The sequence below is a fragment of the Dermochelys coriacea genome, chromosome 17, assembly GCF_009764565.3.
Source record: "Dermochelys coriacea isolate rDerCor1 chromosome 17, rDerCor1.pri.v4, whole genome shotgun sequence".
NCBI lineage: Eukaryota > Metazoa > Chordata > Testudines > Dermochelyidae > Dermochelys > Dermochelys coriacea.
Genome location: NC_050084.1, coordinates 20,162,244 through 20,178,911, shown reverse-complemented (window position 1 = coordinate 20,178,911; position 16,668 = coordinate 20,162,244). Strand labels below are relative to the sequence as shown.

Below are 16,668 nucleotides of genomic sequence, written 5' to 3'. Positions count from 1 at the left end.
ATTCTCCTCCTCCTCCTCTTCCTCATCAACAATGTCCTCCTCGGTGTTGCCCGAGGTCGCCTGGGGCCCCTGGGAGGTATACACGGAGCATAGTGGTGGGGTCGCCACCTAAAATCGCATGCAGCTCCTCCTAGAAGCGACGTATCTGTGGCTCAGAACCAGAGCGACTGTTCAGTCTTCTGGTACGCTTGCCGAAAGCTTCTTTATTGTCACACGGCACTGCTGTGTGTCCCCAGTGTAGCCCTTCTCCCCCATGCCCTGCGCGATTTTGGCATAAATGTTCATGTTTTTTTCTGCAGGATTGGAACTCTGCCTGCACAGACTCTTCTCCCCACACAGCAATAAGATCCATCACCTCCTGGGTGCTCCATGCTGGAGATGTTTGCGGCCTTGAGCATCCATGATCAGCTGTGCTGATGAGCTCTCCACACTGATGGACATGACATGAAACGGGACATGAAAATTCAAAAGTTCCCGGGGCATTAACAGGGGGTTGGCTATTTCCTGTGTACCAGGCTGAAGTTCAGTGGAGTTGAAAGTGCTCTCCAGAGTGGTCACAGTAGAGCACTGTGGGACACCTCCTGGAGGCCACTTGATTCGAATTACACAGCACAGTGTCTATACTATCCCCATGTCAATATATGGATGTCAACTGAAGCGCTACGCCTCACGCAGAGGTGGAGTACAGAAGTCAACTCTACAAGGCCTGTAGGTCAGCGGAAGGGACTCGGAAGTGTAGACGCATACATTATTAACTCGACTTAACACAGCGAATGTCGATCCAGCTTTGTAGTGTAGACCAGGCCTAAGACTCTATCCTGGGGAAGGGGTAGCTGACTGCACTAACCTGCAGGGATGGGCGTGCATGGTGTGTAGCACCAGCCTGTGGCAATCCAGGCCTTTGTGTCCTCCAGGCTCCCCCTGGGACTGCCCAGGAGTCTCAGCTAGTGATGTTTAGAATCACAGCAATGCAGGGCTGGAAGGGGCCTTGAGAGCTCATCTAGTTCAGCCCTTTGCACTGGGGCAGGGTCCTAGACCATCTTTGATAGGTGTTTGTCCAACCTGTTCTTAGAATCCTCCAATAACTCGGATTCCACAACCCCCACAGGAAGCCTCTTCCAGAGCCTAGCTACCCTTATGGTTAATTTCCAACACCACCTCCCCAACCACCACCACCAAATCTAACCTAAATCTCCTTTGCTGCAGATTAAACCCATTACCTCTTCTCCGACCTCCAGTGGACATGGAGAATAATTGATCACCGTCCTCTTAACATGCCCCTAATGTATTTGCAGACTGTTTTTAGGTCCCCCCACGACCCCCCAGTCTTTTTTCTCAAAACTAAACTTGGCCAGTTTTTAAAGCCATTCCTCAAGGTCAGGTTTTCGAAACTTTTTTTCATTTTTGTTGTTCTCCTCTGGACTCTCCAATTTGTTCACATCTTTTCTTAAAGCGACATCCAGAAGTGGATACAGTACTCCAGCTGAGGCCACATCAGTGTTGAGTAGAGTGGGACAGTTACTTCTCATGTCTTAAATGACACTCCTATTAATACACCCCGGAATGATATTAGCCTTTTTTACAACTGCATCTCACTGTTGACTCGTGTTCAATTTGTGATCCACTATCAGCCCCAGGTCCTTTTCAGCAGTACTACATCTAGCCAGTTATTTCCCATTTTGTAGTTGTACATTCGCTTTTTCCCCGCAATGTGTAGTATTTTGCGCTTGTCTTTATTGAATTGCATCTTCTTTATTTCAAACCAATACTCCAATTTGTCAAGGTTGGTTTAAATTCTAATACTGTCCTCCAAAGTGCTTGCAACCCCTCCCAGCTTGGTGTCACCTGCAAATTTTATAAGCATACCCTCCACTCCATTATCCAAGTCATTAATGAAAATATTGAATAGTACCGGCCCCAGGACAGATCCCTGCATGACCCCATGACCCCATGACATCCCCCCAGTTTGACAGCGAACCATTGATAACTTCTCTTTGAGTAGTTTGCGCTTGTAAACTTGTGGGCAAAGAAATGAAAGTCCAATTAAGGCTGGGTCAAAAATGTGGCCATTGCTCTATTTGTATATTATAAATTGGATCTGGATTCTTGGTCCTAGATTGATCTTTGTAGATGTTAGAATACAGATATTCAGGCCTGCCTGTAAAGGCCTATACTTTAAGAACTTAGGTGTATTTTTACACTTAGCTAGTTACAGGGCTATAAAACAAAGAATCAAAATTGCAGTCTACCTATGTAAGGGCCTTCTCTCACTAGGAGAGTCTGAGGCCTTGTTCTTAGGCTAAGGCCTTTGGCTAAGCAGCAGGGGCACGGTCACATCCCAAACCAGTCACATTGAAATAGGGTGGTATTGGGCTCTTAGGAATACAATCCTGTCCTGATAGTGCCCATCACTACCAGATAAAGATGGTTAAAGAAAACTTAGTTTGATAGCATCCTGTCAATCTAGGGTGACCAGTTGTCCCATTTTTAAAGGGACAGTCCAGTTTTTAGAGTAGCAGCCGTGTTAGTCTGTATTCGCAAAAAGAAAAGGAGTACTTGTGGCACCTTAGAGACTAACAAATTTATTAGCGCATAAGCTTTCGTGAGCTACAGCTCACTTCATCGGATGCATCCGATGAAGTGAGCTGAAGTCCAATTTTTGGAGGCTTTTTCTTATATAGGCGCCTATTACTCCCCACCACCTTTCCTGTTTTTTCACAGTTGCTATCTGGTCACCCTATGTCTGGCAAGAAATCACTTATCAATGATTGTGGTTGTGAAACCCTCATTTCTGTATGTTTTATTTTTATGGCCCCCATTTTTCTATTGTTAATCTGTCTGGTTCTCTAATTATTTCTATCTAATGTATAATTAATTTTGCTAGGTGTAAGTTAATTAGGGTAGTGGGATATAATTGGTTAGAGAATTATGTTACAATATGTTAGGATTGGTTAGATAGACTTCAGTAAAATGATTGGTTAAGGTATAGCTGAGAATATTACTACATAAACTGGGGTCAAACAGGAAGTGGGAGGGAAGGGAAATTGGAATCGTGTTTGCTAAGGGGGTGGGGGAACGGGAACGGGGAACAGGGACACAGGCAAGGTTCTGCAGCGTCAGAGCTGGGAAGGGGGACACGGGCGGGGTAAATGCTCTGCGGCATTAGAACTGGGAAGGGCGACACTGGGGAACAGACTCTATCAGCATATAGACATAAGCCCAACTGGTGTGAAGGGCTTCAGAACATGCTTGCTTGGAAACTAACCCCAATAAAGATCTCATTTTCTGCACTTTGAACTTCTTGTCTTTTGCTGCTTGCTGTCTGCGTGACAAGAACCAGGGAAGTGGGAGGGTTGAGGGAAATCCCTCTAACAGTAGATTTAACTTTATATTCCTTTCCTGTCCCTCCCAAAGTGCCCTTTAAATTCAGACCCTGTTGATATGAGTGAACTATAAAAAAGACCAAGGATCTGATTCAGGAAAGCTTTGGAACAGTAGCGTTCTTCCACTGCTGGAGAAAGAGAAAATATAGCCCTTTTAGTATACTTCTGTAGCAGAGGGCACAGGAATATCTGTGCCAATTAACTGACTCACTTTGCTCACAGAAGTTACAAAACAGCATTTCAGCAGAGGATGCAGAAGCTTGTGTGAGGCTATAGACAAAAGCCTGTCAATCCATTTCAAGTCCCATTTCAAAGCTGGTAAGAGAACTTTAAAAGAAAAACTGAGCAAAGAAGTTTAATTTGTAAGCAATCTGTACCTTTAATAAATTAAAGGTTAGGACAATATTGATTCAGAGTGCAAACCCCACTCCACTGGGATCACTATGAATATATTAATTTAAGGATTAGATCTCTTCAAAATACTTTAAAGATTTAGTTTAAGACTATGTAAGACTAGAGCAAAATAATAGCAAGTTCAAAAATAATGAGTTGGAGGAAAAATAAGCCATTTGTACAATTTTCTTTTAAACCCTAAGGTGTTTGTTATTTCAGATCACCATCAGCAGCTGGAGAAGAACAACGTAACTTTGTAAGTAACTTGTAAGAAAGTAAGTTTCTGTCTGTTTTTTAAATGGAGAAAGAAGAGAGTTTTCTGATTGCAGCAGATCTGATTGAGGAGACTGGTAAACAAGTTGGGTTGTTTCTGTCCTTCAAGGCATAGCAGGAGGCAGATCCTATTCCCGCAGCCCAGAAGGAAGTGAAAGCATTTCTGCAGAACAAGCAGTGACTAGAATATTTAGTTAAAGTGAGGTTTGTGTTGTCTCTCTGTCTGGACAACTTTCTCTCCCCTCAGTGAACTGCATTTTCTTCTGTGCTCCCAGCCCTACTGTGGAAAGCTGGGACCTAAGCACTCTGCCCAAAGAATTGTCCATGTCCATTGGAATTTCTCCATGTGACATGCTCTTGGGATTGGGCCAGATTTTCCAAAGCGCTCAACTCCCATTTAGGCACCTAAGTAAGGACCAGATTTTAAACAGCACTTGGCAGCAAGCAGCAGGATGATAGAGATCAAAATCAGCAGTTTATGGAGTTCTCACACAGCTCTCTCCAGCACCACTCAGAATCCCTGCACCCGTCAGAGAATCCTGCACTCTTACCGGGGCAAAAGAGTTCTAATTCAGATACAGGCACACAGTCAGTTACATGTCTTTGCCCTTTAAACAATCCCAGGAGCATCTAGCGAATAGAACAGACTCAGGTTTCAGAGTAGCAGCCGTGTTAGTCTGTATTCGCAAAATACAGATAATAGAAAATAGAACAGACTCAGGAGGCCTGAGTCATTGATGCTCTCTGGCCCATTGGTGCCAAAGCTAAAATTGCTTTATTTTAAAGTTAATTTTGAAGAAGAAGAAAGTAATTTGAAACTTCTGAAAATCTGTTCCCCATACTCCGCTCATCTCCCGCCAGGCTCTAAAAGTCTAAAATAGTTCAAACCATTTCTACCTTTTCCTGCTAAACATTGCATCCTGGGAAGTTATATACTGTATTTCTTTCAGCTAAATCCCATTTAAATATGAGAGCAATTATCTTTTTAACTTTCCTACAACACAGAGGTCCTGGTTATGTACTCGTTTCATAGATCCTGTTTCACTTGTCACAAGAACAGGGGTGTCCATGGCCAAATTCCAGCTCAGATAATCCCAAACTGCCAACCTAAGGCTCCAAAGATAAATGCATATGCTTAATTTTGTATGCTGTGAATAATCTCACTGATGTTGATGGAACACATCAGAGTGCATAAAAGCTAAGTACAGACCTAATTCTTTGCAGGATGGAGGCCTAAATTGCTCCCTGCAGTTTGACTTGTGTACATTGTATAGAGTTGCTGTGCACTGTTAAGTAGCTACCATGCTTCAGGCTGGAGGTGGCTGCATTTTAGTTAAGGGCTTTCTTTTTGGATATATGCGTAGTACTGTTTCAAATAGCATAAGGTTAAAGTACACTAGGGAACCTTTAGTATGCACCAGCAGGATCTAAATGGACCTGTTAATACACAACATGTCAGTGCACTTTAGAAATCACACCCCTGTAGTCCACATTACTGCTCTGTGTAGACAAACCATTAGATACAAGCCACAGAGCAGAGACTTCACGTGTATACACAAACTGCATGGGGAAAGGAGTGAAGTCAACATAAATTGAGTAACCATTTCTGGTGTTTATTGGATAAACACTGATTTCATATACAGTATATCTAGCATTGGGATGTTTATCGGTTAAGTCTGAAAATCAGAAGCCCTACTAATAAATGCTCCCCTGCTTAGGACACAGGCAGTTCTGCAATTAACACTTAGCCCAGCCCTGGTGGTGGGAGAAGATTGCCAGTGATGGACATAAACAAACTGAATATGCAATCAAACCACCTTGCCAGAGATCAACCTGGGTGGTGCTCGATTTGCCAGCAGGCCACGTCCCTTTGAGATTTGCGATGATGATGATGATATAATACACCCGCAGGAAGCAATCTGACATGTACACCTTCAGATATCAGGCAGAGAGCCTTTAAATACACGTTTATTATACAAATATTTGCAGTTGCAAAACAAAGTTATCATACAGCAGAAAAAAAACACCATGGGGACATAAAAACAGTAGAGTTATGGATAACCCCCCTCTGAGACGTTCTAGTTATGTCTGGTTCTAGCAGTTTGGAAAGCTGAGCTGCTTAGAAAGACATAGCCATGAAAGGTATCTAACAGATACTAGTCCCCATGAGTTAGGAATACCCAGCCTCCATCGCTGTTTTTGCTCTGTATTATGCCTGTCTATTTAGGCACTGACATGGCCAGCAATACTGTATTAGCAATGTCAGTCTCAGACTGTAAGCAACTTGGAGCATGGACTGTCTCCTATGTTCGTACAGCACCAAGCACAGGTGCTCAGCAAATAATATTCTGCAGCTAGGTCAATACTTGGCTTTTTATCCATAGAATTTCCTACTATTTCAGGTAGCAGTGATGGATGGGAGCCTGAGTGTGAACAAGGTGCTGGTGATTTTGCCATGCTATCATCTAACTTTGCTGACAGCAGTACTAGATAACACCATGGTAAACTTGCTTGTGGCTGCCATGGCCTTGTCTACTGCCCCTGCTGTTGCCAATGAAGCTGCACTGGTGCAGCAGCAGTGAGACATTTTAAGGCTAGTGGGAAGTCAAAGGTGGACATTTTTAACGGAGGGTAATTAACCTTTGGGGCAAGTTATCAAAGGATGTAGTAGATTCTATATCACTTAAGATCTTTACAGCAAGATCAGATTTCCAAAAGATAAGCTCTTAGTTTAACCACAAGTTAAATGTTTGATGCAAAAATCACTGGGTGAAATTGTATGACCTCTGTAATGCAGGAGGTCAGACTAGATGAAAGATAGCCTCGTCTGGCCTTAAAATCTAAAAATCTATGGAGTCCTTCCTTGGGTCTCCATCCCTTTGTGTCTTTGTTTTTAACGTAGGTCCAGCTAAGCAACATGGCTTTGAAGGGAATGTCTCTGATATGTCTGTTATTCATTGCTACGTCTGTCATCAGCATCTCTCGCGCTCAGAACCCCCTGGCCTTCAGATGGAAACATTTGACCTTACTGGACACCATAGACCACAACAGATGTAACAGTGAAATGAGAAACAAACGGATCACAATGATTAGAGATGGCTGTAAAAAACTCAACACGTTCATTCATGCTCGCGAGGAGGTTATCGATGCCACATGCACCATGGGGAAAGTGCATGTCATAAAGGGCCAGGAGTATAAAAAAAGTATCAGTAAATTCAGGGTCACTAATTGCCAACTCTCTAGGGAATATCCTAATGACTGCGAGTACATGGCGGAAAAGAGCGCCTGGAAATATATAGTCATCTCTTGTGACCAGAGCGATCGCCCAGTGCATTTTGCAGGGACGCTGAACTGGTAGGAGTCAGGAAGTGGGGTAAGGGGCTTATTCCTAACGCTTCGCGGTGCTGCTGCCTCTTGTGATACAAATCACACCATTTATACTGTCGCCTAAACATTTGTGAGTGATTTGAAATGCTGGAGGCCTCAGCAACAAGGGGACACTGCTCTCTGATGGGTCTGGTGGTGGGAGAGCAGCAGAGAGATGGAGGAAGGAATAATAATGATGCTTAGCGGTTTTATAGCCCTTTACATTTCCAAAGCATTGCCCCAACACGAGGAAAATGAAGGGGAGTGGCTGAAAGCAGGGAGTGGGGGGATTAGAGTGGGGGAAGAGGATTATTGAGGATGGGAAGCGAGATGGTTATAGGGTCTGACCCCAAACTCAGTGAAGTGAATGGACTTTAGATCAGCCCCATAGTGAGAGAGGGAAGCAGAGGGATCTTGAATGGGAATTAGTAAGGAAGACATGGAGGATGGTCCAGTGGTTAGCATGTTAGTCTGGGAGACCCAGTGACAATTCCTGCTCTGCCATAGACTTCCTGTGTGACCCTGGGCAAGTCATTTAGGGCCAGATTTGTAAAGGTATGTAGGTGCCTGCAGATGCAGATAGGCCCCTGGTGTGATTCTCAAAAGCGCCTAGGCCCATAAGACCCAACAGGAGTGATGATTTTCAAGATCCCTTCACTTCCCTATGAAAAAGCCATTGTCTTTGCTGGGTTTGGGAGCGGACCCTCTAACCTTCTCAGTTCCCATCCTCCACACCCTCCTCCCCCACCATAGTCCCCCACTTCCCTCTCTTAGCCACTCCTTTCTATTTCTTTAGGTAGCTGAAGACCTTCACAATTCTAGCCCTTAGTCTCTTTGTGTCCCAGTTCCCCATCTGTACAATAGGGATAATAGCACCAGCCTGTCTCACGGGGGGAGGGAGGGGCGAGGATGAACACCTGAAAGATTGCGCGGGGTTCAGACTTGACCGTTCTGGGGGGCCACCTAAGGTAGATAGGAGGGTACAGATTTGGGGTGGGGGCTGGCGAGGAAGAGGCGGGACGTGCGGGGGAGGCGCGGGGTCGGCCAGGAAGAAGACAGGCGCCAAGGGGAAGCTGGCGAGGGAGGGTCGGGCTCTTTCTACACATTCTCTTGTTAACGTCAACTCTGGGGTTGCTCAAGGCCAGGAAACGCGCTTGGGCTCTTGTCAAATAAAAGCCGACACCCGGGACCCTGCCCCGCAGGGCGGCTGTGGGGAGCCCCCGCGGGCTCGGGGCCGGGACGGGGACCCGAACCCCAGCTCCAGCGCCTGGGGCCTGGCTTTGAGCCGCCAGGGCGGGGGGGGGAGGGGCAGACAGCCCTGCCACCCCAGGCCAGTGGGCGAGGCCTGTGCCACGTGCCCGCAACCCCGCTGGGGGCGGGGCCAAGGCCCGGCGCTGCAATCGAGAAGGACGCAGCTCCCCGCCCAGGGCCTCGCGCCTCGCTGCTCTGGTCACCGCACGGCCCGGCCCGCCTCACCCGGAAGCGGAAGCGGAAGCGGAAGCGGACCCGAACCCGGAAGCAGCCGGGCCGCGGCCGGAAGCTGGCCCCGAGCCCCAAGGGGAGGATGCCGGCCGGGCCGGAGAAGAGCCGCTGGGCGGGGGCCTGGCCGTGTCTCCCCACCGCCGCCTTCCTCACCGGGCTGCTGTCCCTGCTGGTGTCCGGGCCCGGCCTGCTGCACAGCGCCGGGGCCACCGCGCCGCCTGCCCCCGCCGCTTGCTCGCTGCGGCCCGGGCCGGTGCGCGATGGGGAAGGTGAGGCCAGGAGACCTCCCGCCTCCGTGGGGTCGGCCCGGGACCCCCCTCTGCGGGCCGCTCGGGAGCTGGTCCCCCCCCCCCATCGGCCACCGATGCCCCAGGACTCCCCACCCCTCGTGCATCCTCCCATCCCCCCCATCTATGGGGCCTCCTCGCCCGCGGCGGCCCTCTCTGCTGGCTTGGGGCCCCCCTACCTCGGGATCATCCCCCAGGAGATCCCTCCTCCAGTACACCAGCCGCCATGGGACACTCCTCCCTCCGGGTCCTATCTGCTGGAAACCTCCTTCCGCATCCTAGGGTCCACCTCCCTCCTCACCAGCTGTAGAAATCCACCCGCCCTGGGGTGCACCCCCACTTTCTTCCAAGGGCCTCCTCATCGCCAAGAGATGGCTCTGTGTCCACCCAAAGCTGCTGGACAGTTGCATAATACTATTGATATTTCCTGTCCTACACTGTTTTGGTACCCACTTCTCTGTCACACGCCTCTCCCGGAGGTCCTTTCTCACGCTGGAACACCATAGCCTCAGTGGAGAACTCTCCTCATTTGGGGACCTATCCTTCTGGGTTGCAATGTTAACACCTTAGAAGCTGGTAATTGTGTGATGTGGGATGAAGGGAGAGTTCCTGAGTTCCAGAATGTTCTGGAAGGAGGTTTCAGAGTAGCAGCCGTCTTAGTCTGTATTTGCAAAAAGAAAAGGAGGATTTGTGGCACCTTAGAGACTAACAAATTTATTTGAGCATAAGCTTTCGTGAGCTACAGCTCACTTCATCGGATGCGTTAGGAGGGTTAGCTTAAGATCTCAGGAGCTTAAAGAATCTGCCCTTCCATTCTTCACTTTCCCCATATACCCTTTTGTTCATGCTCCTAATCCCCATGTTCTCCACCCCCCAGTACTGAATGATTTTTGTGTTTCTGCTCTGGTTAACTGAATCTGTAATTTACTCTTCTTACCTTCTCTTTGGTCCTAATCAGTTATATCAGACAATATTCTCTTTCTTTTACATATTATAAGAATCTCAGAAGTTAGAGTGGGAGGAGGACTCGTTGGGGCACCAAATCCTACCCACAGATTGAAAGTTTATTGGTTTGAGGTCTGTGATTTGCTATGTTCAGTCGCAGCCCAGTGCTGAAGAAAGAACTGATAGTCTGAGGGCACTTCTAAGGTATGATATCTTACAAACCTGTCAGCATCCTTCTGATGGTCCAAAGAAGAAATATCAGCAACTAATGTGTTACAGTTTAAGTGAAAGAAATAAGACCACAATTAGATAGATGTGATTTTAAGGTCTGGTGCACCTCTTACTCTGACAGGGCTAAAAACTTTTTGGTAAGACCAATTCAGATATTTCCAGACCATTACACTTTCCCAAATGCTGGTGCTGAGCCAAGAAGCAGAAAGAAAATGTCCCCGGAGCTAGCACAGCACTATCCTGACTGCAGTTAGCGCATTGTCCAGGTTAGATTTAAATGCCCCAAGCTATTTGTCTTCCACCCCATTCTGTGGAAGATTCTTCTCCAGCCTGATAGAATTAAAAAACAAACAAAAAAGTCCTGTGGTTTCCTATTTTATTTTCTCCTCTTCTGATCAAACATAGTAAATGGCCTAAAGCAAACTCACTGCTGTCTGTACCTCTCTAAAAGGACTGTCTGCTCAGTTCACAGACTGGTGACCTATATCTTTGTCTATGAAGATCTGATATCCCTGGTATGCGGTGGCATTATCATCTGGTACTTTGCTGGCAGCTTTGAGAAGAACGTAGGCACAGTGAAGCATTGCTTCGTCACCTTTGCCTTTGCTGTTTCTTCGGCCCTGTTGTATCTCTTATTTGAGGCTGTCGTCTCTGGGGTGCCAGAGGTGGAAGATGCCAAAGGATTTACACCAGTTGCTTTTGCCATGTTGGCAGTGTCCACCACACGTTCACGCATGAGAAGGGCACCACTCTTTGGGATTAACATTCCCATGGTGCTGGTGCCCTGGTTAATGCTCTGCATGGCATGGTTTATTCCCCATTCCTCTCTCCTGAGTAACATATGTGGCCTCATAGTTGGGAAAGTCTGTATCCTTTTCAGGTGTGATAACCTGTTTAACCAGTGAAAAGAGCATGTGTGGAGCCTGACTTGTGCTAGGGAAGGAGTAGGAAAAAATGCTAAATTCTGATTGCTTAGGCTCGCTGACTTTTTGTTGTGCTGGTTCATGGCTTTCTGTAGACTGCTTAGTGACTCTTAGGTTTACTGTTGCTCAGCGGGGCCTGGTCCTGCATTTATTTTACACCCCTTGCTTCCATTGCAGTCAGTGAGGCTTTTGTGTACATAAGGAATATGTTTGGGAGAGTCATGTTGCTCATTGGGTCTAAACACTGAGGGGGTAGAAAAAAATTTTTCCAGCCATTCCGCCTTGAGAGAAGCCTTGATTTGGTGGTAAAAAGAAGGTGTATTTAGAGTGGTTGCATGTAGAAAGTTAATTCCATTTTGCACCTCCCACAGTCTTCCTTAACATGCTGCTAAACTCAGATGGTCTTGGCTACTGCTTCTGTTTGGATCTCCCAGAGTCAGTAGTATCTAGGCTGGATCAGAAGTTCCCTTTCAGCCTGCTGAAGAGAATACCAGGGCTGAAGTATATTCCAGGGTCTTTAGCAGAGAGAAGAGCCTCCCAGAGTAGGAGGTAAGTACATGAACTCCAATAACACTCCCTATAATCCCAAAGAAAGGCTGCAGCTGTGATGTGTAGGGAGTGTGGTCTGACAACAAGTGCTGGTGTGAAATGACCTTGCAAAGCTATATCATGATTTCCACAGTATTGTCTCACCTGTTAGAGGAGGGACTGGGATCTAATGATTAAAACTTTACACAGGATGTAGGGCTTTTGTTCACTGGTGACCTTTGGCAAATCACTGAGCCTCACTTTACCTCACAGGAATGTTCGGATACTGGACTTATACAGCACTTTGAGAGTCCTCTGATGAAAGGCTTGATATAAGAACACAGTATCAGTTATTAATTTGTCATTGTCTTCATTACAGAGCACATTTCCAGTGTAGAGGGAAGATTTTTCTGCAGAAATAGAGTTCAGGGCCTTCCAAGTCCCTTTATGTCCTGTAGCTGTGAGTGCTCACTTGTCTTCTGATACATTTAGAAATTTATCCCATTCTAAAGCACCTTTACTGCCAACATTCCAATCTCAATGGACAGAGGAGGATTTTTTTAGTAGGGTTAAACTTCTATGTATCTGAATAACTGTAGTGAGTTCTCTAACAGAGAAGTATTTCCCCATGATTACAGCTGTTCTCTTATGACCAAAGGGGGACATCTGAGGTATAAAAACATGCCTATAACAATAATTCCTCAGGCAGTGTCACTAGATCTCCTACGCTAAACTGGAACATGCCCTGACAATGCTTTCAAGGGAGACAAAGGGCTTGTTTATGTGAAAAGTTCATAGGTGGGAAGCTAGGGTGTAGATCTACAGTGCTGTAGCCTGCTGTGCCCCTGCCATGTGCTAAAAGTTCCATAGTGGGCTTTGATCTACAGCAGGATGGAACTTTGGGGGGGGGGGATAGCTCCGTGGTTTGAGCATTGGAGAATCGTTCCTTTATTACCTGTTGGGCAGAGCATCTCCTGGTCTGATTCATCCTGCTGAGTCACACCTCCTGTTAGCAGCTGCCGTTTCTGGATCCCCTCACTCCTGAATTATTCATTATTCTAATAACGGCCCTCGCAGCTCTGAACTACCTATTCTTCTCTTCTAAAGCCTTCATGACGTGTTGCTAAATAGCACTCAGCAAGTGAATAGTTAAAGGACACACACCTTAAATGGAGGCACAGGAGATGCATACAGAATTCTTCCCTTGCATGGGGTTCCATGCATGCTTGTTCCACAAGACTATGTCCGTGTATTTTCTCTATTGAGGGGTATGGAAATGTCTCTAGTGGGTGCCTGATCAGCCTACTTTTATTTAATTGCTAAGAAGTGGCAGCTGAGCTCAGCCTGTCATGATCGAGATTGACTGTAATGACGGTTCTGAGTAGTGGATTCGGAGAGAAGTCTGCCTGACGGGCGCTTGTAGATGTTTGGAAATGCCAGATGTGAGCACACTGTAATTTTTCTTTCCCCTTTTCAGGATTAATCCAGTGCCAGGCTCCTACCCCACCCAGAGCTACTATTGCTCTTCACCTCCAGCCCTTCCTGTGGTTCAGTTAGAGCACCCCAATGCCCAGAGCCTAGGATCCTGGCACAACTGCACACCAGGGCACATCCATGGTTCCCCCCCTTACCAAACCAACCCTGCCTTTGGGAAATTCTATGTGCAGGGCCACTTTGATGCCTCACCTGGACACTGCTGCCAACCAGCTGATCCCCATCCCCCCCAAGGTGCATGTCTGCCAGATTCTCGGATGCCCACGGGGATGAAGAACTTGGAGGCCAAGTTTCAGCATGCATCAGGTTCCCCTGCAGCGAAAGTGCCAGCTGAACTTTCAGGAGTCCAAATACACTGATCATCCAAAGAGGAGCAGGACCCTCCTCCCCTCGCAGGCCCTTGTGTGAACAGCTTGCAGTGGAGTGCTGCTGAGAAAGGAGACTGCTTCAAAAGGATTCATTTGATTTTAACTGAGGGTGCAGGGTCAAATTGGACAGTCGACGGCAGCCCCTGAATTTTTTGTCCTGGTGCAGACTGCTTATAGACATTTTTTCCAATGCTCAGGTTCATTCTTTTATTTATATTCCTTTTTAATTTTGATACATTTTTTAATTTTGGCTGAAGGCTGTGACCACTACCTGTCTGTCCCTCATTCTCATGTGGATTCCTCACTACACGTTGTGGCTACAGCCTAATCTCTCTATACTACAGCTATGGTCCTGGTTACAACATACTTGTCCCTTGACTCAATTATACTGTAGTGTAGATGGGCACTAATGGTCAAAACACTGGACTAGTTGGGTTTTAACCTGACTACAGGGACTAAGGTAGGTCCCTGACTCATTTACAGTTGCAGTATAGCCAGGACCCACATGCTGGGTTTCCAGTGACCTGACACCGATTTAATTTAACAGCAGTGTTTAAATGGAGATGCAGAGGAGAGAGATCTGTTTTTATAGTTATGCCTTGGAAGTTCTGTGCCCTGTGTTACATAGGAGGACAGATAAGATGATCACAATGGTCCTTTCTGGCCTTGGAATCTGAGCTGAGATTCGGGGGACAGTGGAGTGAATTATATGGTGGTATTTTCTGCCATGGAGAATAGCAGCTGTTCCATCTGCTAGAGTCTCTAATTAGCATCAGCCACACGGGCTGCCTTCCCCAATCATGTTGCTGTCATATAGTCTCTATGGCAGGCACCCACAGTAACTTTGCATGCTGCCCACAATGCCAGCTTTGATTCATAAGGCTGTCCTAGATATTTGCAAAAGGGGTGGGCGAATCTTATTTAAGGGATTTAGGATATTCCTGGGGAGTATGAGGGTAGACTTAAGCTACGGTATATTAATTAATAAATTCCAAGGCTTGAGAAGAGTCTTTAAAATGAACTGGGCTGAATCAAATGGAATTTAGCTGTTACCCTTCTATGCAGCATTTGATGAGCTTTTAGAATGCTCTTTGGTGCCAAAATTAGTATCGGAGACAACTAACGTAAGCAGGGGGTTGTAGGCGGTGTCTGCTAATTAGATCAGCATACTGGGACTCAAAAGATCTGTGTTCTAGTCCCAGCTCTGTCACTTCTCACTGTTTCAGAGTAGCAGCCATGTTAGTCTGTATTTGCAAAAAGAAAAGGAGTACTTGTGGCACCTTAGAGACTAACAAATTTATTAGAGCATAAGCTTTCGCCGATGAAGTGAGCTGTAGCTCACATAAGCTTATGCTCTAATAAATTTGTTAGTCTCTAAGGTGCCACAAGTACTCCTTTTCTTTTTACTTCTCACTGTATTACCCTGGATGGAAAGTCCATTCATTGGTGTTTGTTTCCCCATCTCTAAAATGGGGATAACGTCTGGCTCCTAGAAGGAGGTGAAATTTGCTTATTTTATGGTGTGTTGAAGTACTTAGTTTTCACTTCATTCAACATCTTTTCTATCATCATAATTCAGTGCCTAACATTACTATAGGCACCAAAGTAAAAAAAACAACTGCATATCAGGGAGAATATGATGGTTTCTATTCTGTTCCGCATCTGGATTCTTGGGTCAGGTGAGAAGGGCTGGATTAGGTGCTAACATCCAATATTTATTGATCGCCTACTCCTACATTTTCGTCCCATCAGTGTCTGAAAGGGGAAGGCACCTCTGCGCTGATGCTCCACTATCAGCTGTTAATGTTAGTATCATAGCTGACTGGCAATCACCTTAAGAAGCTGAGACATTGAGAGAAGACTGAGGTACAAAATTAGGACCTTGTGGGCCAGGGTTTGAATAGCCAGGGGTGTTGCATGTGAAGATGGAGGTCCCTGGGCGGAGCTCTCTGAAGAAGATGCGGCTGGTCACAGAACCTGTGTGTGTTACTGCTGGAGATAGCTGCTGCTACCATCTCGTTCACGAACACTACAATTCACTGTGTGCCACCACATTTTAAAAGATGACTTATGCGATGGCATACCTCTTCCTTACGAGCTGGAAGCATTCTACTGTGACTGTATTTAATTGACGGATGAGATGCTTTTCTAGAGTTTTTGTTCTGATTTTGTTTAACAGCCTGGAAGAAACACTAGAAATAGGGATAAAATCAAGAGGTGAGTGACCACAGTTAGTCAAACACATGCCTATATTTCTACCATACCGCTGGTCAGTGACAAGTGTGAGGTCTTTTGCCTACAAACCAATAGGCTCTACCAAAAATATTTCCAAATGCCATAGCATAGAGATGAGTGTTGGTTACTGGCTGCTTTATATATATTTCAATGTAAAATGTAACCTTTTAGTTTAATTTGAAAAGCAAACAACTTAGCAGCCCCATCTATTTCCTGGCCAAAACCAAAAACTGGAGTATGCCTTCTGTAGTGTCTGGGGATCACATTCACCACTGGTGGAGCCCCACTGCTGTCCCCGTGAAGGCTGCCTAGCTACAGCATGCTAGTTGTGTTAGCTGGTGAAGAGACACACCCACCGGTGAAAGTTGGTACTGCAGAGGCAATAGGGAACGTTAACCCCTTCTCATCATTGCTGAACGCAGTGTCTGACAGACGTCATCTAATGCTCGTGGAAAGGCATAGCCACTAAAATATTGACTTCTAAAAGTTGCTCCCATGTCCGTTGCGGTGAGAGCAGTGAAGGACATCCCCAAGGTATAATGAGCTTGCAAAAATTCAGCCGGCCCTGGAGACAGGAGTTGAGTGCTTTGTGTGTAGTAGTGTTGAAGCGGGTGCTGCATATCCTCTGCTGCCTCCATTATCCAGCATTGTGTATGTTAATGCTGCTGGCAGCATGTTACCAAGGAAGCTTAATTTCACATTGGTACCATTGCGCTTACTGATTTTTCTGGCCTCATTTTTATTATCAGACAGTAAAAAG

The 16,668-nt window shown here is 46.2% G+C and overlaps 1 protein-coding gene across 3 annotated transcripts; it reads left to right on the top strand.

The window, feature by feature from the left end:
- Positions 1-8,895: 8,895 nt before the first annotated feature.
- On the top strand, positions 8,896-16,121 carry RHBDD2 (rhomboid domain containing 2). Of its 3 annotated transcripts, none has more exons than XM_038375950.2 (4): positions 8,896-9,166; positions 10,833-11,227; positions 11,682-11,832; positions 13,289-16,121. In XM_038375950.2, the coding sequence occupies exons 2-4, from the start codon at positions 11,065-11,067 to the stop codon at positions 13,662-13,664; spliced, it is 690 nt and encodes a 229-aa protein (XP_038231878.1). In that variant the 5' UTR covers positions 8,896-9,166; positions 10,833-11,064; the 3' UTR covers positions 13,665-16,121. The 3 variants fall into 3 exon arrangements, with proteins under 3 accessions (XP_038231878.1, XP_038231877.1, XP_038231876.1); XM_038375949.2 differs by having other exon boundaries at positions 10,812-11,227; XM_038375948.2 differs by having other exon boundaries at positions 8,903-9,166; positions 10,826-11,227.
- Positions 16,122-16,668: the final 547 nt, after the last annotated feature.